The following is a 23,842-nucleotide window of genomic DNA, read 5'->3' as shown; positions in this document are numbered from 1 at the left end:
CAGCCACGTCATTACTAGGCATGGCTCTCACCCCTTTCTCATTTATCTTTGCAGGGATTTGAACATTATTTCTCCTTTGCTCATTTTCTGGAAAGCTCAGACTCCTCTGTTACTGCAGTCAGTGAGGCTGCAGACTTACTTCATTTCATGCCATCTCCCTCAACAATTCAAAATTATTCCAAATTTCAAGCTGAAAAATATATTGCAATTTTTTCCAGTCAATCACTGCTGAAAAGCTGCATATATCTGCTTCTGCTTCCTCAGCTAAAAAAAAAAAAAGAAAAATGCATTTGAAATTTTATCATGACAAGGAATCAATTACTATTTGTGTCTTACTTCTCATTAGCTGGAAAAGCTAAATGTTTCTATTACATTTAAAACACAAAGTCATTTTTCTACACTAGTCTTAGAATAACTTAAGAGTATAGTGTGAAACACCTCCAACAACACTAACAGGCTGTTTAGTCACACTGGCAAGAAGTCAATCTGAAATCCTAAATTCCTTCCCCTACCTCTTGTGTTTCTTATATTTCCATCAACTGCTACCAGGAAATTGCATAATTCATCTAACCTATGTGGTGGTGTTGAGAAGTGTTCTATAGAATTCATCTGAATCCTGGAATACAGGCTCCTTGAGTCATCCTTAAAGACTAAAGAGGTAATCTGAGCACTGAAAAAGCAGTGAAAACATGACTAAAAACTCTATTGACAGCCATTCAGCTGAGACAAATAGACCTAACAGATGAGTAAAACTTTTAAGCAGGCTGTCAGACAGGGGAGTCTGGGAAAGAGCCTACAGCCAGTCAAAGACAAGGCACACTAATTGCACAAATCGAGGTATCTCTTGGTAAGCAAAGATCCAGACTGGACAATGTGTTTGATGCCAGCTTCCCCTAAAAAGGGCATTACTGCTATTCACAATGCAACTTCGGCTTGGTTAAACAGAGCAGCCAAAACAGTTCTACTGAATGACATGCAAAATTTTTGCTTTAGTGCAATGGACCATATTCTTTCTGCTTGTTAAAGAGAACTGAAATATTTTGGCCTACAAACATAGTATTTTAAAAGCTTGGGCTTGCCTAATGTGAACAAAATGCCCACCCATTTTATGAAAAATTCACTGTGTGGACAATCCAATAGTCAAATAATTTTCACAGCAAAACATCAAACTATAAAATCAAACACCTTAGACAAAAGCCTTAGAGGGTGTCAAGAGAAGAAAAGCAATTGAGGTTAATATTAATTAAATTACAATTGTATTAAAGTTATATTAAAGGTTTAGAAATAGGATAACAGTCTGACAGACCAAGAGACCTCCAATGCAAATATTACAGGTCTGCTTAATCCCCATAAAGATGGGATTAGACATTATCTGATAGATTCCTTATGTCAGCTATCTGCAACACCAGTGACATAGCTATATTTAGTGAAGGTGCAAATAGATATTTTATCAAATGCTGACAGGGAAATTTGTACTTTGTTCCATCTTTTCTCAGCTGGACTGCTGGGCAAGTTGTAAAAGATATTTTTCTGAAAACTTTGTTAAGAGAAAAATAGCAGAGCTGGAAAACTGAACACCTCCCTAGAGCACCTTATGCTTCAAGACATGCTTAAACTCACCCATACACCCATCAGAATGCTTCAAGTCACAGGCATTCACATGCAAGATGAAATTAAATTAACTGATTCAGAATGAGTATTAAGAATTTATGAAATTAATGAAAAACTGCTAAAGACTTGCACACTTTTGAGTCAGTATTTTGAAATCTGTGAGAGCTAAACAGATATCACCATGCAGCATTAATTTACTACATAAAAAGAGGCTTGTGTTCTCCATTGCCATAAGTTGAAACCATCCATGGACATGACATGGATAGGAAGATACACACCTACTGCTGCTGCTGTGCTTACAGGGTGTTACTGCTACTCTGCTCCCCAGGGACTTCAAATGGGCAACAGAAGGGAAATAAATACATTTTATTCATTAGGATATTTTGCCCAGATTTTCCATAAAGAAAAAGAGAGGGCACAAATTATGCATAATTTTAAAAGACACATTTTTTTGCACATGACTGCTGAGACTGTGGCTTTCTGCATCTTTGTAGACACAGATCACATGAACATGTTCAGTAAAAGGCAAGTGCCTCTGAGCAGCAGAATTTTCCCAGATTAAGACCGTTTCATTTGACAGCATTAAAAAACATCCTATGCAAATACAAGCTCCACCACCATATATTCAGGCATTTATTAGGGTAGAAAAAACTTGGAAGTGATGTTTAGTTTCCACGCTCCCAAGTCAAAGGTTCCACACAGCTTGTTCCAGAAATTCACTGCTACCTCCAACAGTTTGGAGGTTTCTTACCAACAGCTTGCCATATCAAGTACTCACAGACTAAAGTCATATTTAAGCAACTATCAGGGACCCTACAGATGCTTCCACTCTCAATCAGAATCTCCTTGATCCAGAACAGTTTCCACAGATGTTTTAGCTAGAAATTCTGCACTGTGACTTCACTGCACACACCTCCCTAGTGAAGGCACAGACTCTTGTGACCTGGCATCCATCTCACCGTATCTACTTTCCTCTCAGATCCATGTGCTTTCCCTTCTCCTGTGAACAGCAGCCCCCGGTTAAGTTGGCTGTTTCAGCAATACTCACGTTTGCCTTCTTGGCGCAGGTCAGTCTAATGTGCTCAGACATTCCCAGGAGTGGAGCACCACATCCATTGCTGTTGTTAGATCTCACTTCTTTCAAAGGACCTGCATCTAGCTCTGTACAGCAACTGACAGGGTTTCATGCTCCCAACTCTTCTTCCATACACTTCTGTTCCCACATAAGGAATCTGCCAATCCTTCCATCCCTCCCTTCAGCCAGAATGACAGGATTAGTTGGCATAATCACAAACACTCCAGATAACTGTATTTAACATTAAGCTAAGTCCTTCGCATTAGTTCAGCAAAAGGTTTTTAACACAGACAGCAGTGTAAACACATTTTTGGAAATCTTGATTAAAATTGGCTACATGAACTGGCTTTCTAATTATTTTATATACTCACTCCCAATGTTCATTATCTAATAATATTTAACCAAAAACTAACATTAAAAAAAAAAAAATCAGCTATTACCAATAATTTTGGAAATTTTCAAAAGACAACTTTTAAAAGAAACCTATGTACATCTAACATGCTGTTACTCAAGGCTAGAAATTACTATTATCCATTGTACATTCCCAAACAATACAATACTTCATGCCTAAAGTCAGTTCAGGATTTGAAATAATTAAAAATTTAAAAGCAGCTGGAGCAGATGTTCAGAGATTCTGCAATGTCACAGGTAATTTCTCCCAAATGTATCTATTGATATGCTGATCCATCACGGAAAACCGGTAAACTGGAGTTCATAACAACTATTAATGTAACTATTCCTTTTTTCCTTTGGGAACTACATTAGTGAAAGAAAGCTTTACAGTCACTGATAATTTAAAAAAAGGAATCATATATATTAATACTCCTATTGTCCTTAGAAGGACCTTTCCAGACATTAGACAGACTTCACACACTGTGCAATTAAGTCTGCTTATCTGTATGGAGCTGTATTCAACTCCAGCTGAACTTCAGTTGCAGCAACTTTCTCCCTGCAGTGGCAAGCAGCATCTCTGTATTCCTCCCATGTCAGCTGACCTTGCTTCCACTGGGCATATACCCTCCTTCTTGGCCTTAGCTTCATCCAAAAGAAGATCCCTTTTCAGTCAAGCTGAACTTCTGCCTCATCTACTTGACTTCCAACATTTTGCTCCTGTGCTCTTGAAAGAGTGTGTTTAAAAAGTGACTAGCACTGATAGAACCAGTGATTCCCCAAGGATGTGATTCCCTTATTAATTTGTATGTCTATTTTAACTTTCTACTTCTAAAATGTATTCATTTATTCCCATGTTTCTTCACAGCAACTCACCAGCAGAATACTGCAAAATTAGTAAAATGAAAAACATGCGGTTACAGGCTTACATTGTACTACCAACTCTATTCATCAAGAGTCACAGAAGACAATGGACAACATTTGAGCATCCTGAAGTCATACACTACTGCTATTAAGAAGCCTGCCCAAGAAATTCACAACAACCATATGCAAGACTGTTATCTCCTCTATGCTATGCTCAGATTTGATTGCTCTTTTAGATGCCTTGAGGATCTACAAGGTTTCTAGATAAAGCAAGATGAACACATCTACAAAGTCCCTCTTTACAAGCTTATGAAATTTGCCTAGAGAAAAATACCACACTTTAGTCAATACAAATATAAACTAAAGAGACATCTTAAGGAAACAATACCTAAATTTACATGTCTTTGTCAAAGTAATAACAACATAAAGAGAAGCATGGCTGTTCATCTTCCCAACCTTCAAAGTATTCAAAGTGCTCACTTACTAGAAAAAACAGGCTATGTGCCTATTTTCCAGACGAGTCAAGCATATTTACTTGCTTTGATTTCAGGATGGGGGGGCAGGAAAAAAAATTTTCCAACTGAAACCAGGTGTTTTCTGAACCAATTTATTGTGTCAAACACTAATGGCACTAATTCTAACACTAATTTGAATTCTAACACTACTATATTCGTATACACTGGACATAAGAAAAAAACCTAACCTAATAATAACTTCAATTTTTTTCATCTGTTCAAAAAAAAAAGTTCTAGATGTAAAATAATGTCAAGGGATTTTTAAGCAAATGTCACAAATTAAAATGAAATTGAGAAAACAGTCAAAATTATACTTGAAAATAATTTAAAGCAAGAAGGGGAAAACCAGAATTTTCATTTACAATCAGAAACTTACACAAATAATTTCAGTGAGTAGAAGATGAAAATAAACTGGTCAGCCACCCTGCAGAAAAAGGCTTAGGACAGTCAACCACCCTCACAAACAAATGAACAAGGTTTTCCTCTTAGTGGAAACTGATAACAAATAAAAACCCCCAAAAAGGCAAAAATTAGTAAAAAAATCTCTGTAGTGGCAGAGAGGCAGAACAGAGTTACAGAAACACCACTGACACAGTCCTGGGACAGTGACAAAAGCAAATTGCAGAAATTCTTCAAATAACAAGAACTGCAATGGTGTGTTTGAAGGCAACAGAAGAGGAGAGCAGGATAAAGGTCTGTTACACCATATCAGCCAAGATTTTCATTTTAAAGTTGTGTTTCACATGGGACTAAGTGACCATTATTTGAAGCTGAATGTATTTTACGAGCTGACAGATGTAGAAACAGTGATCAATAACAGCCTGGAGGTCTGTACATCACACTTCAGATATCTGCAAGCAGTAGCTAAGAGAAGTAAACCAAGAAGTAGATGCTTTAATTCACTACATGTTTCCACTGAAAAAATGTCAAACTTCTGCAGTCCAAGAGACTGAAAGCCATGGGTTTCATTATCTTCATAAAAAGACAAATAAAGGATAACAGTGTGCATCATTTTATATTAATCTCACTGAATCAACTTCATTCATATTTTACCATCCCTTCCAGGGGAAATAAGATCACATTTATTGACAGTTTTGTGGTGGATTTTCTTCCAATAATTTATTTATTGAGTTTCAGCTTTCACAACCTTCCTGTTTTTTTCATTTCACAGACATAGGCACTGTCAAAAAACTGTATGTGTGCCTTCTTGAACACTCCCATATCCCCTGCCAGTATCTCCCAGGCCAGCTTTCCATCCATACAATCCTTGTCTATGTGGCAACCCTGTTCTGAACACAAGTATGTCAAGTGCAAACTGGTCTTTGCAAAATTGTACAAGCCAGGAATCTCATTTAGTTGGTTGGCTGGATTTTGTAGAGCCTTGACTCCATCAGTGCTCTCTGCCTCCCACTTCTTACATTTCTATGACCTTGTCCAAAACCTGCAGTTCTAGGGTTTTCAGCTAAGGCAAATTTATTCTTTTTTCCACAGCACATACCCACTGAAGATGCTTGCTACTGATAATACTGATAAATATAAAAATAATACCTATTTTGATAGGTATTAACAAGATTTACAGAATAAAGGGCTCAGGCAAAAACTAGAATAACAGCTACAAGCTGCTCATTTGGCAATGTGCTTCTGGTTATGGGACAAAAAAAACCAAACCCCAACAACTCCCTCCCACAAAAAACCTGAAACAAAGAAAAAAAAACCCCACCACAGCCCCCCAAAAAGCAAATCAAACAACAAAGAACCTCGTATACCAACGATGCATATACAGTGACATAAGCACATCACTGCTGAGAACAAACATTGAAATCAGCACACAGCCATGTGAATGCTTACATATTCTAGGTGATTTTTGTAATTATAAATAGAACCAGATGTTTATAAATTATTATTTCATAGCTACCTAAGTAAATTCTGGTGAAATCAGCATTACTAAAGCTAGGGTACCGACTTATTAGGAGCTGGAACATAGCCAATCTGTCCACTCCCAGCTTCCTGAAAGCAAATATATTCATATCTAGCATATGTTAATGTTTTATTTGCACCGGAGATAAACTAAAATAATAATATGCTGCAGGTATTTTGTACTTTATGAACTCTCTGGTAAGAATATAATGAAAATGGAATGGAAAAGATTAGCTCTTTTCCCACATAACCTCGACAAAATAGGTTATAAGGAGAGCAGAGCATGGCCTACAGCAAAATTCTCCATGTAAAAAAATATTTTTAATTCTCTACCAATAAAATTACCAATATTATGTTTCTAATTTCTTCTTTAGTGCAGATTGCTGTATATCCAGTGTAATGTATTTTAATGAATAAGGATTTTCTTAAGCATACTTTATTTTAGCATTCACTCCTCAGGCACACAGTAAGACTAAAACTAGATAATTTTACCATTAACTGGAGATCTCCTCGTCTACTGATACATTGCCTCGACATCTAGAGTCTTCTAGTGGAGCTCCCTAATGCATGGGGTCCAGAACAGCTAAAATGCCACTCAGCTTGGAGGAAGCCACACTTTGAGGCCTGAAAATCTGAGACAGGCACAGGCACTGACTGCTCCAGTTCTCCTTTGCTAACAAGGAACAACAAAATTCAAAGCACACGGGGAAGTGGGAAAGGAAACAAAATAGGAACAAAATATTTCGAGAAGTCCAAATACTGTAAGCTGTATTTCAATTTACTGTAAGCTATATTTTAATTTATAGAGAACAAAAGACATACAAGGAATGGGTTTCCTGCTCAGAGAGGAATTGCAAGTCGAAAGATTCAGTTTTCCTTCTGATGAGAAATACTGGCCAGCTTAGAAATTAGAAAAGTCATGCGAGACTACATGCTCAGCAGCAAAAATCCCCTAACAATTCTGTCAATGGCTATTTAACAGAGATAAACCAAATATTGCTGTGGTGTAAGAATAATTTGAGAATTTCTATAGCTTTACAATGGAAAACAGAGCAGAGACTGAGCACCTTGGATCTGGGGTCAGACTGGCCCTGACTACCAAAGCCAAGGGAATCCTTCCATTGTCTTTAGCTGTCTTTGAGTTCTGCACAGGAAAGGCCCCAAAACATTCTTAGAGTGTCTCAGCTTCCTGAGATGTTACACATCCTGGAAGTGAAGTCTCTGAGGAGATCTTCCCAAAGTGTGTGTACTCCTGAAGGAAGGGAATGAAGAAGAGAAAGACAGGCTCCTCTCAGTGGTGCCCAGTAACAGGACAAGAGGCACCGGGCACAGATCAGAACACATAAGAAACCATTTGGACTAAAGAAAATACTTTGTCACTGTGAGGGTGACTGAGCACTGGCACAGGTTGCCCAGGGAGGTTGTGGAATCCCACATATCCCAAATATCTGTGTAGATATTCAAAAGCCATCTAGCCACAGTCCTGGGCAGCCTGCTCGAGATGGCCTTGCTTGAGCAGGAGGGCTGGACCAGATCTCCAGAGGTCCCTTCCAACCTCAGCCCTTTTGTGAGACTGACATTCTAGGATCTATGCCGGATTCACAAATGACAGGTGCATCAAGTATGTTTTCCTATTACAGCTTTGTAAATCTAAAATGTCTCCACTGATTTTACTGACTTACATGAGCTCAAGGATATGGTTTTTCCTCTTGTAAAATTATTTAAATAGAAAAATTACTTATGTCCTATTTCTAAATTAATATGAATACTGACTTTCTTTTGAAGTCATAAGAAGTAATAAAATGGTTTAAACAGTTGGTAAAGTACAATGTAATTCATCTCAGTAGTACAAGTGGGTCTATAATGCTTTTTATCTGTCATCCCAATGTGTTACTGTCATTATATGCAATTCAAAAACCTGAAAAATAAGGTTGATGTGAGACATTTCAGCACAGAAAATCCAAAAAGTAGAGGCTGAATGTACACTATTCTGCTAAATAACATTCAGAAGTTCTGCATGCTGACTACATGAGGTTATAGTAAATAACACAGCTCTATGAAACAATCCAGTGTTGGCTATATTCAAGACATCTTTTAATACTGTTCTGAAGTAGGCTAATTTATCTGAATTTTCATATTAAAAAGAAACCTCAGAAGAACAAAATTAATGCTCTATTTGCACTTACGTTCTTTCAAAAGCCACACAAGTATTTAAAATCAAAAAGCAACTATTTTTTTGTATTAACCAGAATGTTGCTTTTCCTCTATATTCTAAAGTGTGCATTTTTTAAAAGAACTATGATAAATAAGAAATCTTTGTTTTACTGCTAAAAACTGCTTCTTCTTCCTCCAGTACTGCTGCCTGCTCTGACACCCCAAGCCTGCTGGCTGCCCTCAGCCCTCAGATTCATGCCGTGTTCCAGCCAGCCTGCTGGAGATGCTCTTCCATTTCCCTTCTTCTGATTTACTGCAAGGATAAGATGACCTGTTCAGGCAGTGACTAATCACTTTTCCAAGCTGCAGCCTCTTCTCTGTGCCACACTGAATGCAGAAGCTTCTCCAGCCCTTGGCTGAACAAGGCAGGGGGCTGGCATCCCACTTTGCTGCTGATGGAAGTCACCTAAGGCTAGAGGATAAAAGCCCAGGGGAGAAAGTGGCAATTTTGTAAAAATATGGAACTCAATAAACAGCACAGGCTTAAGTCCACAATGCTTCAAAGCACCTGGATTAATTATGAGTTTCAGAGTAAGTTTAACCGATATTCCTTAAGTTTCTAGATAAAAATTTTACGCTCTTGCTGATGGTCAGTTGCTGCCACAAAGGAGCAGGTGGGCGTTCACAGCTCCTTCTCTCTGTGTCAGTAGACTACAAGTGCTGGAGTTGGCAGAAGTGTCTAGCTTTAGAGGAAAAAATATGGGTGAATTATGACAAGCAAGAGGGTAGGTAAATCCCTTTAATTTTAATCATAACATTAAAAGTTTCTACAATATATCAAGACAGATCACTGCATCAGAAACCCACACATGTTAATAAGAGCCACAATATCCATATTTGTGTTTTAATTATTTGGTTAAAAAATGCTTCCCAAGTTATAAATCCCCCTTTACACACTCTCTCTCCACACCTGCTAGCACCAGAACTGTGAGCTGATCCAGTACAACCCTACGCTTCTCACAGTTGCTTAAAATACTTGTGTTAGACTGTAGATTTGGCTAAGATGCACCAGAAACCCATCAAATATCCTGTCTCACAAGAAAAACAAACAAACAGGTATATGGAAAAATCACAGCCTGCAGATTTGACCATAATGGCTCAGATTTTAACCTATACTGGAATCTGTTGGGATGGATTTTAATAGTTTGCTATTAGGCCAGTAAGTATCTGCAGCATCACTGGCAGGAAGAGAGTGATGAGAAGAGAGCACTTGCTTCCTGGAAATCAGTTCTGGTGATGGGAATTATTACTGCACCAGATACTGGCACAAATATCACTTCTGGTCTTGTAAAAAGAAATAAAAATCAGTCAGTTTTTTTTATTGTATTTGAAACAAAGAGTGCATGTAGCTTTTGGAGGTGATGCCTTGGTGTTAATGCATTGACTAATAAAAACATTACCATAATAAGAGCTGCTGACTATGCATCAATTCTCTCAGCTGCCAAGACATTGGCAGTCCTTCCACAATTCACTTAAAATAAATGAACTCGTCCTTGGTACTTCTTAAGCCAAGGCTGTGGTCTAAAGCAATATTTATATGGTCAGTAGGCAACCTTAATCTCTCCACAATTTATATTGGTGCCTATCACCACACAAAGCAATTGCCTCTGCAGAGAAAAAGAAAAAAAATAATGATCTTTTGCACATTCCTTCTCAGAATTCTTCTAAATTGCATTAAGCATAGAAAGAAGTAGTCTTTGGCTTCCAGCTCCAAACAGTTCTCCACAGGAAGCTCCCACTGAGCTGAGATGTATGCTAGGGTAGCTGGACTGAATTTTACATTGTCTACAGCTGAAACGTATATCCAACACACTGGCCCATTCATCTGCCTTGGAAGATTACTGCTTCTTTTAGCCCATTTCAGCTAACAGAAAACACAGTGATAATTTGCATTCATTGCCATTCCTCGTGCTACCAGCATCGACCTTCACACAAGACAAAACAGTACAAGTTGTCTGAATGGCCTGAAACAAAGGTATGGAGTTAGGAGAGAAGGTCAGGGTTTCGTTTTTGTTTGGTTTGTGGCTTTTTTTCTTTTGGCTCACAAAAAGAACCAAAGTCAAAGCAATATTAGTTTAAAAAAAAATATCTAAACCATTCCTCTCTAAGTGTTCTTCCCTGAACAAAACAGTTAAGAAAAACATGAAGAATCAGTTGTGCTGAAATTCCCAAAGTGTTGAAAATGTCATCGAACAAGACAAAACAAAGCTTCACTGTCCAAAATGTAAATGCTGGGCTGGGCTGAAATTTAATTCCTAGGATTTGGTAGCGTGGGAAAGTCTGTTAGCATAACAGTTTAATGCCAGAATCAGGCTTAAAAATCCAGCACTTTACATTCCTATCTTACACACCCAATATGCATCGCAGTAACTGATGTAAGATTAGTCTCACAACTTCAGCTGTCTGAAAAAAAGTTCAGTGTCTGATCTAATCACCTGGGCTCTGTACACAAGCTATGGAAGGAGATGTCCACTTCCAGAAGACAACTAATCACACCCCTTCCAGCTCCTCTCTGCACCAAGTGCCTTCTGGAGGTGCCAGTCTCTGCAGCTGGTTATGAAGAGAGCCAAACTGGTGATGCCCACAACTAGTAAATGAAACACAACAGGTAAATGAAACAGCAAATGACAGCAGGCTTGAAAATATTTGGTTACAGCGTGTAACTCCCTGCAGTCTGAATGTTAGCACACATCACGGCACCATGTCAGCTGTACCAGCCAAGATGCTCTGAAGCAGTGCCAGGCACAAGCTGAGGGCACAGGGCTGATCAGAGGCCATTCTCAGTCAACCATTTGGATGCAGATAATCTGCTGGGGGTGGGAAAGGGGAAGAGGCTTTAGCCATGTGAGCCACAAGTGCCCCAGGACTGTGCCTGCCCTATTTTATTTACTAGTATAAAGTGAAGCCACTTCAGATTGTATTCCCAAGTTCTACATGCCTAAAGCCATGCAGAATCACTCCACCCTCAGTCACTGAGGGGTAAAAAAAAAAACCAAAAAAAAAACCCAACCAAGAAAAAAAATAAAAAAATAAAAATCCCAAAAAGCCCGCTTGCTGGTCACTGAAAGAGCTGTGCTCTTAACTGTTCTCTGCCAGCTGTCATTAAATCCAGTCTCACTCTTTTGATTTTTGGTGGCATTGTTTTAACACCAGCAGAAGAAAGGAAGAAGTGTGGAGGGAAGCACTCAGCCCTGGGGGAGTGAGACACAGCCACAAGGTTCCAGCAGCTGTCACTGCCAGGGCACTTCTACTCAAACAACAGTCTGGCAGAACTACCCATCATCTGGTATGAGAAAACATAAATACCAGAAAGGAAACATCAATATCCATACATGCTCTATCTTGAAACAGATACTAAATCCAGCTAAAGAATAGTCTATCAGGCATCATTTTTTCTCAGCACTTATGATTGCTTGTCCAAAACCAAGGATATGGCTCCATGAGCAAGACCCCTGATTAGCTGTTTTCCCAATTATAAGCCATCTGTGTTTGCTCTATATTATCTAGTCAGAAGCTATATCCCTTGCTGTTGTCCTGAGCACTGAGAACAATTAAGTTATTCTCAGAACCTGTCCAGATGGAGCAGCTCAGCTTTGAACCCCTCCAGCAAGAACTAAGTTCAGCAAACACACTGACCTCAATCAGCTCAGACCGTGACCCAGAGACACCAAGACAGAATACAGCTGGCACGTGTGTATGAACTCAGAGACAACTTGGCATTTCCACCAAAGTGGCCTGGAGAATAAGTGAGAGTCTTGTAGCCTCCATTGCCTCTAACTTCTACTCTTTCACTGGAATTTAACTACCCTGTCAATGAGACTCCAATTTACATTCTCTGTCCTTTGGTTCCCAGAATTTAGCCACTTAAAAATAGCATGATTTATTTTAAAAGTCACTTTAAATAACCTAGACGGAAGTAGGAAAAAAAAATCAAAAGCTACTTTAATTTATATTTCCTGATCTAATTATTTTCTCTGATAGTTTGTCAAGAAAGTAGCATGTGTGCATGTTAGTTATAAATTGAATTATGTACTGGCATCAAATTAGCAACACTGAAACCAAGACACTTTGATAGTATTAAGAATATCAAACAGGAACTATCAGAGTAAACATCAGTGAGCTGTACCAGAACTGCATTTTAATTCAAAGTAGTATCAATGCTCTACAACAAGGTCAATGTCCATATGCTCATTCACATTTCTTAACTTTTGTCAAGACTCCCAATAAAAACAACTTTGGAAGAAGTCATATGATGTGAGTGCTTCCTCACTGACACCTGGATAGAGAATTCCCAACTCAATTTACAGGCAGAACATTACAAAAACATACTTCAGAGGATCAGGTTTTCAAATTCTGCCAACATGGTCAGAGATTCAAATGGCCTCTAACAGAGAGTTGAATGCCACACATCCCACATTCCTGAATTACCAATTACCCTAAGTCATCTAATATGCATGGAAATTCTGTATAGCTGGTTAAAAAAATTATTTGAATTCTTATTTCCTCTTAATTAGAATTAATCTACTTGAGTAAGTTAATAAGGTTTCATAAAAAGGGATGGTTTGTGTAACTTCTAACACAATTAAATATTAATAAACTCCGGTGGGAGCCAGATCAAAGAGTACAAAACGTCTTCCTGAGTTTTATCTTACAACATGTCACTTTAACCAGTTATGTATTTCCCTGTACTCTGTAAGAGGTTTCATACAGCAGTAGAACAGTGATGAAACCACACAGAAAAATTTCAACATCTACAGAATAAAGAAGCATGTACATCTCATGCTCAATTTGAAGAATGGATTCTACCATAGTCTGAAATAACTAACCATCACATATGGAATACAGATACATAATCCATCTGAAATACTAAATATAGTCCATCTAGATAGTGATTAACCTGAAACTCCCCTTCTCTGGCCTCTGGCTACAACAAAACCAGAATACTATAAACCCTAAAGTTAATCATGTATCCAATCCTAAATGACAATAGTAAATCACCTTTTTCCATTTTTCCTTTAATTCTTTTATGACCTCTTGTGGAATAACATTTCTAGGTGTCTGGGTTTTGCAGGTTTCTCATTTTCTTTTCTCATAACTAAGAAGAATCAAGAACCTCCATTTCTAAGCTCAGTAACATGAGGTTGGTAGTACACTCTTCGTGTGATAAAGGTGCTGGAAACACTGGTCAAACACCAGGAAATTGTTCTTGAATTTCCAGCAGTTTGGTCTAAAACATAGATAATGGAAGTCTGTAGAAAGCCTTATAAGTAACTTTTTTTCTTTTTAAATTTTGATAATATATATATCTGTGCTAAATTTAAAAAAAAATTAACCAAAATGAAACAAAATATCCCATGTGAAATATTAAAATCTGGTTATCAGTTTCCCAGAACACTTCAGAGAAGTCTAAGTTCTCTGATTCCCCAACCCAGCTATTTAATGACCAGTTCTTTAACTGACATACTTACAGAAAGGTTGATATTATTTAAGATTTCAAAGCATTCATTAGCAAGAGGCACAAGAGTAGAACTTACATTGACATTCCTTGCAGCACTTGCCATCCACATAGGCCAGGGCAGAGTTAAGTGGGCAGTCAGCAAGGGGGCAAATCAAAGCCTCGCACTGCACAGTACCGTTCTAGGAGAATAAAAGGTGCTTAACTGGTGGTTTTATTTAGCAATAGCAGAGATGTTCTCAAACACAGGAACTTGAAAATCTATTTTTAAATGCAGTGAACTTTCTAACATCCAAAAAAGACAGTTTAACGCAGGTCTTTTAATAACTACAGGAACAGAAACCATACCTTCAGAATGTCAAACATACAATCTTTTAACATGAATGATGTGCTCTTTCAGATGATAATGATCAATTTTTTTTTAGAGGCAAATCTATTTGGAGGCAAAACATTCTGCCAATCAGCAAAAAAAACCTGACAGATTATTGTGAAATGACAATAGCACAGAACAATACTCTACCTTCTGATTTCATTTAGAGACAATACATTTCTAAAAGGTAGCAATATTATAGTTGTGAGAAAAATCCAAGACAAAAATATGTAATGTATTTAATTCTAAATTCAAAGAATTTTAAATATTTATCAGCCAGGTTTGATGCCATAAAATACTAAAAGAAAAACTAATAACCCTCCAGATATACAAAGAGAAAAAAATACTAAGCTTAAAGTGACCCATTTAGCCAATTATAGATAGCAGCAATTCAATCTAAGGCGTAGTACAGACAACAACAGCCTTTTCACTGGTTTCTAATGTCCTTTGGATTAAGCATTTAATGAGCTCAAATGGAATGAAAGAGTTTTATATGAATGGGCAATAATACAGACGCCCTAGTTTGGCACCTGAAAGGATACTTGCAATCACATCTGGACTTGTGATACTTTTGGGAATCTTCCATCCACCAAATCTTTTCCATTTCTAATATAACAAAGCTGGCATATGACCCTGACATTTTACTTTTTATTACTTATTGAGATGTAATGAAAGGCAACCAAAGGAAATCGGTCACAAGGGAGATACTAAATCATTTGCTAAGAAAAAGGCTGTGTTTATAGTGACAAAAATCAAAGAATCAGAATTCCAGAGGAAATGTTCACAACTCAGTGGAAGGGAATAACATGCTAGCTAAGTATATTGTCTAGCACCTGCATATGGTGACAAAATACAGGAGCTACACATGCTAGTAATGCTGAAAATATAGGAAAACATATTTATTGGTACTATTCCTTAGATTCGGAACAGATTTTGAAGTTCTTTGTTGTCAGTACCTAGCATACATCTGGAAGTTCTCACTATTTGCCTCAATAAAACTAGTCAGAGGAAACACTGGAGTTCCTGACTCTCCACTCAACCCATAGCCATACCATGCAAGTGCAGTTCTTACAGCCATCCGTCCAGGATTCAAACTCTCTGTAGGTTGTGCCCTTCATTGTGCAGGTTCTCTCACAGTAGCACTGATCCAACTTGTTCATCCTCTGCTCAGCTTGAGACAACTGTATTCACAGTTCACAAAAACATTTTGAATTTTCTAGTGGTCTCTACTCTAGTTAAAACACAACTCAAACTGTCCCCCTTTATCAAGTACACAAATGAAAGAATACATTTAGAAAAACACAGTCAGGGACAATAAAACAATTATTATTAAATACAACATGATTAAACCACCAGTCATTCAGAGATGGAAACTGAGAAGCAAGACAGAATGCATTTCATCTTTCTTATCATCATGACATCAGGGACATCATGAAACTAAATAAGCAGGCCAAGATGAGTACAGCTCTTGATTTCTCATCTTTGTATGTGGAAACTGATCAAGAATCTTGCTCCACATAAAACACTCAGAGAGAGGCCAAATGAATGTAAAGCTCAGAACCAACATCAGCAATTTTTTCTGCACTTCAGCCGAGGCATTTTTAACATTAGTGTATCAAATCAGCTAGGTAACAGCATTCCTGCAGATATCTAAAGAATAGTCTATTTTCACCAGCAGGCATGAATGTTTTTGGTGCAATATTCTAAAGGAAAAAAAGAAGAAAGTCCTGGTTTGGATTCTTAGTTCCTTGTCTTGCATGTATTTTGTCTGAACATGCCTTTGGCAGCTCAGGTCTTCCAAAGTCTTGGTAAGTCTTGCTGCAATAAGCACTATAAGCATAGTTCCATTCTAAGCCTTATAGATAGAGTGGATATCTATAAGCCCTTTCCTTGCTCAGGGATTTGGATGCTCTTTACTATTAAAATACATGTTTCTATAAAAGTATCTAAACAATAAAATTCTCTGAACTGAGAATTTGTATATATAAATCAGGGACAGGTATATAAAGATGTAAACATACCATGAAGGGATGTTCTGCACACAGCCACGTGCACAGCCCCATACAAGCATGAAAAAGCTAAATACACACCAAATGAAGACTGACAGTCCTCATTTCTCCTATGACTAGAGCCCTAGTAAACGTTACCTTAGCTGATGTTTTTGCTAAAATGTCTTGCAGTTCCATAATTTTCTGCACAAGTCCATGGAAGTCATTACAAGTTGGGCATGCTGGAATAATAAAATATCTGTTAACAAATTAATTCACAATAGGTTCAATCATGCCAAGTTGACAAACAATATACTCAAATTCAAGGTTTTATAGAGCTCGTAGGACAGCAAGAAGGTAAAAAGCACGCCTTTCATTTTATGATATAAGAATTAATAGACTTACTGCGATTAAGATCTGGGCACTGAGAAATAAATCCTTGAGGCATGACAAGCAATTGCACATCTTGCATTATGCCCTATGTGTAAGTGGAGAGAAAACAAAAGGATACATTATTTTTACCTGTCAAAATCATGTTTTCCATTCACCATACAAAACATTAAAGCCCATACAGGAAAAACTACCTGATAAAAAGAACAGTTATGAGTAAACAGCTTCTTGCCTGGACTGAATTCAGTGATAGAAGAACAAACAGAAAAAAAATAGATAGATGTACAGGCATACTGAATAATTTTTAAGGACTGAAGATTAAATGTCAAGATATAATTATGTGGCAAGAGTTTGGTGGTTTTGAATTCATTGTTATTTTTAGTTAGTCACTGCAGAAAAGCTTGGAAATGACCTTTAAAAAGTAATTTGAAAACAGCTGCAGTTTCAGTTACTTAGAAATACTCTTTTAAATAAAATGCAAATTTTTTTACAAGATATAACTCTTAAATAGACTTGAAGAATAAAGAAACTAGATTAAAAAACTACATTAATGCAAACCCTTAATGAGTTTCTTCTGGTTTTGGCTGGAGTAGAGTTAATATGCTTCACAGAAAAGTAGCTGGCATGAGGCTGTGTTTAGGATTTCTGCTGGAAACAGTGCTGATAACACAGGGATGTTACAGAAATTACAGCAGCAAGGCCTTTTCTGCTCATCCTACCACCCCAACAGTGTGGAGACCGGGGGTGCACAAGGAGTTGGGAGAGACACAGCCAGGACCCCTGACCCCAAGTGACCAAAGAAGGGGTCATATCAGGGACCACAGGGCATCACGCACAGCATTTAAAGCTGGGGCAAGAAGAACAAGAAACATTTGGAGTAGTGCCATTTGTCTTCCCAAGTAACCCTTACAGGTGACAGAGCCATGCCTTTCTGGGGATGGCTGAACACCTGCCTGCCCATGGAAAGTGGTGAATTAATTTCTTGTTTTGTTTTGCTTGTGTGTCTTTGCTTTACCTATTAAACTATTTCAAACCATACGTTTTCTAGCTTTTACCCTTCCAATTGTCTCCCCATCCCACCATGGAGGGCAGTGAGTAAGTGGCTAGGTGGTGCCAGCTGAGGTTAAAGCACAACAATTTCTGATGGGGATCCTTCCATAAAGCTTGCAAAATGCTGAGAAGCTACGTCTGTTACACAGCTGCAGAGTTGCCTGTAGCTAAGAACTTGGGGAAATTTCAGCATGAAATTCAACTATGATGTCTGGAAAGGGATGGTTTCACCCAGAAGAAGAGATCCCATGCTTGCAGGCAGATTCTACATGCTTAGTTAAGATATTAATTAGTACTCAGTGTCCTACTGTCCAATAGCAAAGGCCAAAGGGCAATTTCAAAGCAGTCCAAGAGCTGTTTTATGATTACGGAAGCTCAAACTGATTGAGGTTGGGAGGCAGCTCCTGAGATCCCTGCTCAAGTAGGACCAGCCACAGCAGAAAAGACTGTGTCCAAACAGCTTTTGTCTATCTCCATAGTCATCTTTCTCTGACAAACTTCAAAGTAGCATTGTTTTCTTATGTTCAGATGGAATTTCAGGTTTTACCCATTGCTTCTTGCCTGTCAGTGGACACTAGTGAGAAAAGTCTGGATACCTCATCTTCATTCCTCTCACAATTCAGGTATTTATCCACATTGATGAGATCCTCCCAATACCTCCTGAGCCTTCTCTTCTCCAGGCTGAACAATTCCAAATCTCTCAGCCTTTCATCATAAGAAAGATGATTCAATCCCTTAATCAATTCACTCTTTATCTTTCAGGGAATGCAAACCTTAAAATAACCGTGCGCAGTATTCCTCTGTCCCAGCCAAAAGGTTGTACCCAAAGGTAAGTCCATGAAAGGCTTCTCCACAACTCTTTCATAAATTCTGAAAAGGAAGTGGAAAATAGAATCCCAAGTTGTTATCATTTAATTTACTCAGAGCTCAAATATTCCAAATGTGACAAATTCTCATAAAACAACACTCTTTACTTACTTATTGCAGTCCACATGTAAAATCAAGTGAGAGGCACTGATTGCTAAGGAAAGTCTGTGCCATTTATCATCTGCCAAAATGTATGGGAACACTTCTGTGTGGGAGCGATGACTGCCTGAACGATAATGCAACCTGATTTCATTTCGATGACCGCTGCTTTCCAGCTCCAGGTACCTGTACCATAAATGCATCATCGTGTCATGAACCATTCTTATCAGCACAGCAACATTTTACATAAGACATCTTCTCATCATCATGCAAGAACTATTTAAAAGAGAAAAAAAAAACCCAAGCAGATACAAAGTCAAAAGTAGACCCTTCTCAGATTTCCAGTGTCTCTCTTCTCAGTGGCAAATAATAGCAGGTTCCAACTTTCATGTAACTACACAAGATTTCAAGCCAAATATGTTTTCCTCTAACAAAACAATTTTCCGTAACATGATCTGAATTGCACTATTATAAATAATTGCCTTATACAAGTAAAGCACGATAGGGATACTCTGAAGGCATGAATGCAAAAAAGACAACCCCGAATATTGCAATAAGGATATCATTAGTAATTACCAAGGGAAGTAAGGACTGAGACTGAACACTGCTTTGTTTGCTTTTATATGTACTGTTACATCTTCTTTCATTTTCTGCAATAAAATTTCTCCAAAAATATATATATATAATCAAGAAATGCCAGCTCTTCAGAACAATTTATATATGTGTACATATTCGCTTTGTTAAATTAGTATGTGCATTTGCAGGCTGGGTGTATGCACACATATACACATTTATATGTGTATGGACATATATATGTAAATGTGGATATATCTATATAGCAAAAACCCAGAAGTGCAGCTGTGCTAAGTGAACCTAGCAGATTGCAAACACAAGCTTTGATAGTGAAATTCCAGATGTTCAATTTAAAAAGCACTCCATAACCAAACTCGGTTCTTAGACAGGCTGTCTCTCACATGTTGGACATCTTCTGGGAAAAAGCCTGACTAACCATTTGTCTTTTTAAAGTACCAAGTTTCTTATTTTTAAATTCCCCACGAAAATTTTTTTTACAGAGGAAAAAGGAGCAGAAATAGAAATTCTTTAATAATCATATGCAATCTAAAGAGCAAGGAAAATAACAGATGGGGCAAGATACACAAACTGGGAGAATGGACAATTCACTTTTTTTCTAATTCTTTTGCTACATCTGCAATCAGACATAACAGTGGCTTATAACCTGAGTGCACAATGTGTTCCTGGGTGATGTCATTTGCTTTAACGGGCTATCTACATTAAGGAATAGAAAAGACAATGATTGTGGTTTTGAAGAGTAAAAATGAGACCAAATCAAAATCTGGTACAATCATCATCTCTAGGAGAAGGCTGGGCTTACTGCACACCAGTGTTTCATTCAGGGTGTTCCACAGTGGAACGTGCCTAGTACAGCACAAAAACCACTAGTTTTTTGCAAAACCAGCAAAGGACAATTTCTTCTTCCTCCCCATTATTAAGAAAGCAGTTAACTAGAGTCAGACATCAATTTTGTAATCAATTTACCTCCTCATGGCCCAAAAATAATTTTTACATTGGCAAGAAGTGGAAACTAATTGAAGACCTGGCTGGAAAAATTGTACAATAGTGGCAGGATATCAGTCAACTTAATAACCTCCTTCCTAACTCAAGCTTCAAGAATAAAAATAAGGTTACTCTCAACCCAAATGAGAAGGAAAACACTAGAGATCTTGACTCCTCCAGCAACTTTCAAGTGTCTCCACCCAGCTGCAGAAAATAAATGGAAAACAAAAGGCATGAATATGTTGAAGCTTTACATCCTGGTAGAACTAAGAGCTCTCCTTCATTCCAAGTCAATAGCAGAACTGATGGCAGCACACAAAGACGCAGGCAGGCAGGGAACAAATTGCACTATTAGACATACAGTCACTACAGAAGGTATAAAACAAACACTTGTGTTGCCCTTATGCATGTAAGATAATGAAACCTTTTCAGATGAATCATGGATTTGCCAATAACAAGAAGACATTGCTGTACAAATTTCATGAATTAAGAACTGCTGAGAGAGGATGCAGACAATCAATGACGCTGTAATAAGCAAGGAAATTTTCCTACACAAAGCTGAACAGAAACTGTGGACACTTGTGGTTTTGTTTTAATGGTGATTAACACACTGTTTTGACATTCATTGACAATATCTTTTGTTCTTTCATTTGGTAAACTAACAAATATAACTACCTTTGAAATGAGAAAACATGCATCAAAATGAAAAAGAAAATAGCAGCCATTAGGAGAATTATTAGGAAAATCATTTATGGTTTTTTAATAATCTACAGAGGCAGCAGCAAAACAATTAGAAAAGCAAGTGAAATGACAGCCAAAGCAATATTGCTTTCAGCTTGAGCAAATGCCATGATACTGAAACACAGAAGTGAAAGTAAATCATTTCCACTCCATTTTTTACAAAATGCTGTGCTTGCTATTCCCCCTTTGTACATTTGTTTAACTGCCTGGATTTACATGGCTCTCTCTCAGCCTCATGAGTTTCAGGAGTTAGGACAAGACTCAGCACTGACAAACACATATGGGTGAAAATGCAAAGTCTGCCCACAGTGAGGCTTCTCATAACACCTGTGAGGCTGTGACACTTGGGTGCATGGTTTCCAAAGCTTTGGAAGAGTCCTTCAGAAAATATGCTAAGCATTAACAAACAGACCTGCATTTTAGAAATTCATGTCTGATGACAAAACCACTCTATAATTCTCTGTATGTTCAGGATTACTAATCATTTTAGAGAAAAAGGAGGGTGCTTTTAACTCCTGAAGGGCTTTCTCCCAAAGGAAAGAGTAACTGCATTGTACTGCAGTCTTGTCCTAGCCAAGAATCTCATTAATGAAAAGCTCCAGGAACCTCATCAGCTGAGTCACCAGTTCCTTGTCCACATCAGCCTAGCCTAGCCCACTCATTGCAGGGAGTACAGCAGCCAAAGATATCCCATTTTAAACATCACTAATGCTTCAAGCTCCAAGGTCTTCTGTGCTGCAGAAGGCAGCAGAAGGCAAATGACTATTAGAGTGAAAAATAAACCACAATGAGAAACCCAGTGCAACAGCAGAAGAGGCACCTCTCTTTCTAACATCCATAGTCTCTGTGGTTGTTTAATCAATACCAGCCTACTTGATCTTAACCCCAAAAAAAACCACACCCACCTTGGGTTAAACTTGGATTTAACTTCACAGGAAGATGATCTGTACTTAGGTTTTTCTATGTTCGACATGTGGAGAAGAAAATGCTAACCTGGAATAAAAGGCCACTACATCTCTGCAGACCACCCTGTGCGTGCACAATCATTGCAAAGGCAACAGCCAAAGCCACAGATCAGCTGCTCTGCTTGGAAACCAGCCAGACAGCGATCCCTAATGCACTGACTAAGGATGAGCCTGTCTTTGTAACAGGAAGAAATTTGTTTCAAATGCCCTGGAGGAATCTGAGACAGAAAACAGTGATGTTTGCTCTGCTGCTCAGCACTGGTCTGTTGTAACTTCTAGGTAAGAGATGGGAGTCAGCAGATCTGCTCCCTGTGGAGCTCTAATGACCATCCTGGCAAAGGGCATGTGGTCACGCCAGCCTGGGCAGGACCTGCTCTTTGGGAGGTGACAGACTAGCACAAGAGAGACTGGCAGTAGAAGTCAGGATGTACAGCAAAAAGTTAGAGATTTAGGAGGTGAAACACCAGATGATCCCAGTGCACACACTTTGTCTTTGAGAAGAGGGAGGTATGGCCACTCCAGCTAACAGGCAGTGCTGGCAACTCCAGGTCTTTGATGGCTCACTTGTCCATTTGGCATCCTTTCCCACACAACAAATGCACACACTTACTCCAAGCAGCTAATAATTTCAACTTCAATTTACAGCATGTAGACAAGTATTTCAGAAGCTGCTTATGAATTTAAGGGTGGTGGAGTTTTTTAACTTTTCCTACTCACATTTACAGGTATAATGCTAAAGTATTTCCTCATGGCTCTTTGATCTACACTGAAAAAAATGCAAATCAATAAAATTAAAGAGCATTATGTACTTAAAAAAATCCTTATCTCTGTTACTTATAAAAAAAACCTTTATCTGAAGATTTTTGCTATCTGAGTTCTGCCTTTTTGTTAGCTTTAATTACAAGAAACATTAAAAAAAAGGGGGTCCTACTTAGTAGACCTTATTCATTTCACAATAGCAGCAAGCAATTCTGCTAGGTGTAGATTATGAAGGTATAAAAGCAAATCATGCAGCACCACTTCCACATTCAGCAATGCATTATTTGCTATTTTCCATGGTATCATGACTGGGTGGCTAGAAGCGTGAGCTTTATTTTTCTATGTTTCAGAAGACTTCATTTGGAAGTAACACTAAGTGTTCTGAAACATTAACAAAACCTCACAGCAAAGCTTGTGGGGTCTAGGATGACATGCTTGCTAAAATGGGAGAGAGAGAGACCGAGATCAAATATAAGATTCTCTGAAATATCTTTCTCAAATATCTTTAATGCCATGATTATTACCTATATGAAAGCAGAGATCCCAGGTGAAGAGAACTCAAAAATTAGAAGAGGGTGTTACCCATATCAACACAGAGTGTATAAACAGCAGGACAGCAAAACCATCCTCTCAAATTTATATTATACCACTGGTGCCCCACTCCAACTCCTAGACATCTTGGTGATCTCTCACACTTTTTCCATGAAACTGGTGGGCTTTTCCACACTGACTGGTGGGAACAGGCCTGCGCCAATGCTGCTTCACAGACTGCCCTGACATCATCTGCAAGGGTACTAACTGCAGGAGACAAATGCTTGCCAAGAAGATGCTAACAACTATGCAAAATGGACAACAGCAGGCCAGTGCTCCAGCCTGAGCACTGTTTGGTTTACTAGCAAGCCCTTGCCTGGCACTGCCAACAAATCTGCATCACCACTGCATCAAGTGTAGGGGGAAAAAAAAAAGAGAATGACATTCCTCAGGGCACTTGTCCCAG

General features: G+C 38.2%; 1 protein-coding gene across 1 annotated transcript in view; it reads right to left on the bottom strand.

The window, feature by feature from the left end:
* LOC131592270 (protein NEL) overlaps positions 1-23,842 on the bottom strand; it is a 138,176-nt gene that overhangs the window by 89,175 nt on the left and 25,159 nt on the right. Inside the window, exons 4-9 of the mRNA XM_058863675.1 lie at positions 18,818-18,991; positions 18,613-18,709; positions 16,805-16,877; positions 16,559-16,641; positions 15,464-15,592; positions 14,121-14,223 (exon numbers count right to left, since the gene is read on the bottom strand). Of these exons, the coding sequence (XP_058719658.1) occupies positions 14,121-14,223; positions 15,464-15,592; positions 16,559-16,641; positions 16,805-16,877; positions 18,613-18,709; positions 18,818-18,991 (659 nt within the window). The remainder of the gene's footprint in view (positions 1-14,120; positions 14,224-15,463; positions 15,593-16,558; positions 16,642-16,804; positions 16,878-18,612; positions 18,710-18,817; positions 18,992-23,842) is intronic.

The sequence above is a fragment of the Poecile atricapillus genome, chromosome W (assembly GCF_030490865.1).
Source record: "Poecile atricapillus isolate bPoeAtr1 chromosome W, bPoeAtr1.hap1, whole genome shotgun sequence".
Lineage (NCBI taxonomy): Eukaryota > Metazoa > Chordata > Aves > Passeriformes > Paridae > Poecile > Poecile atricapillus.
This window is presented reverse-complemented; position numbering and strand designations above follow the sequence as displayed.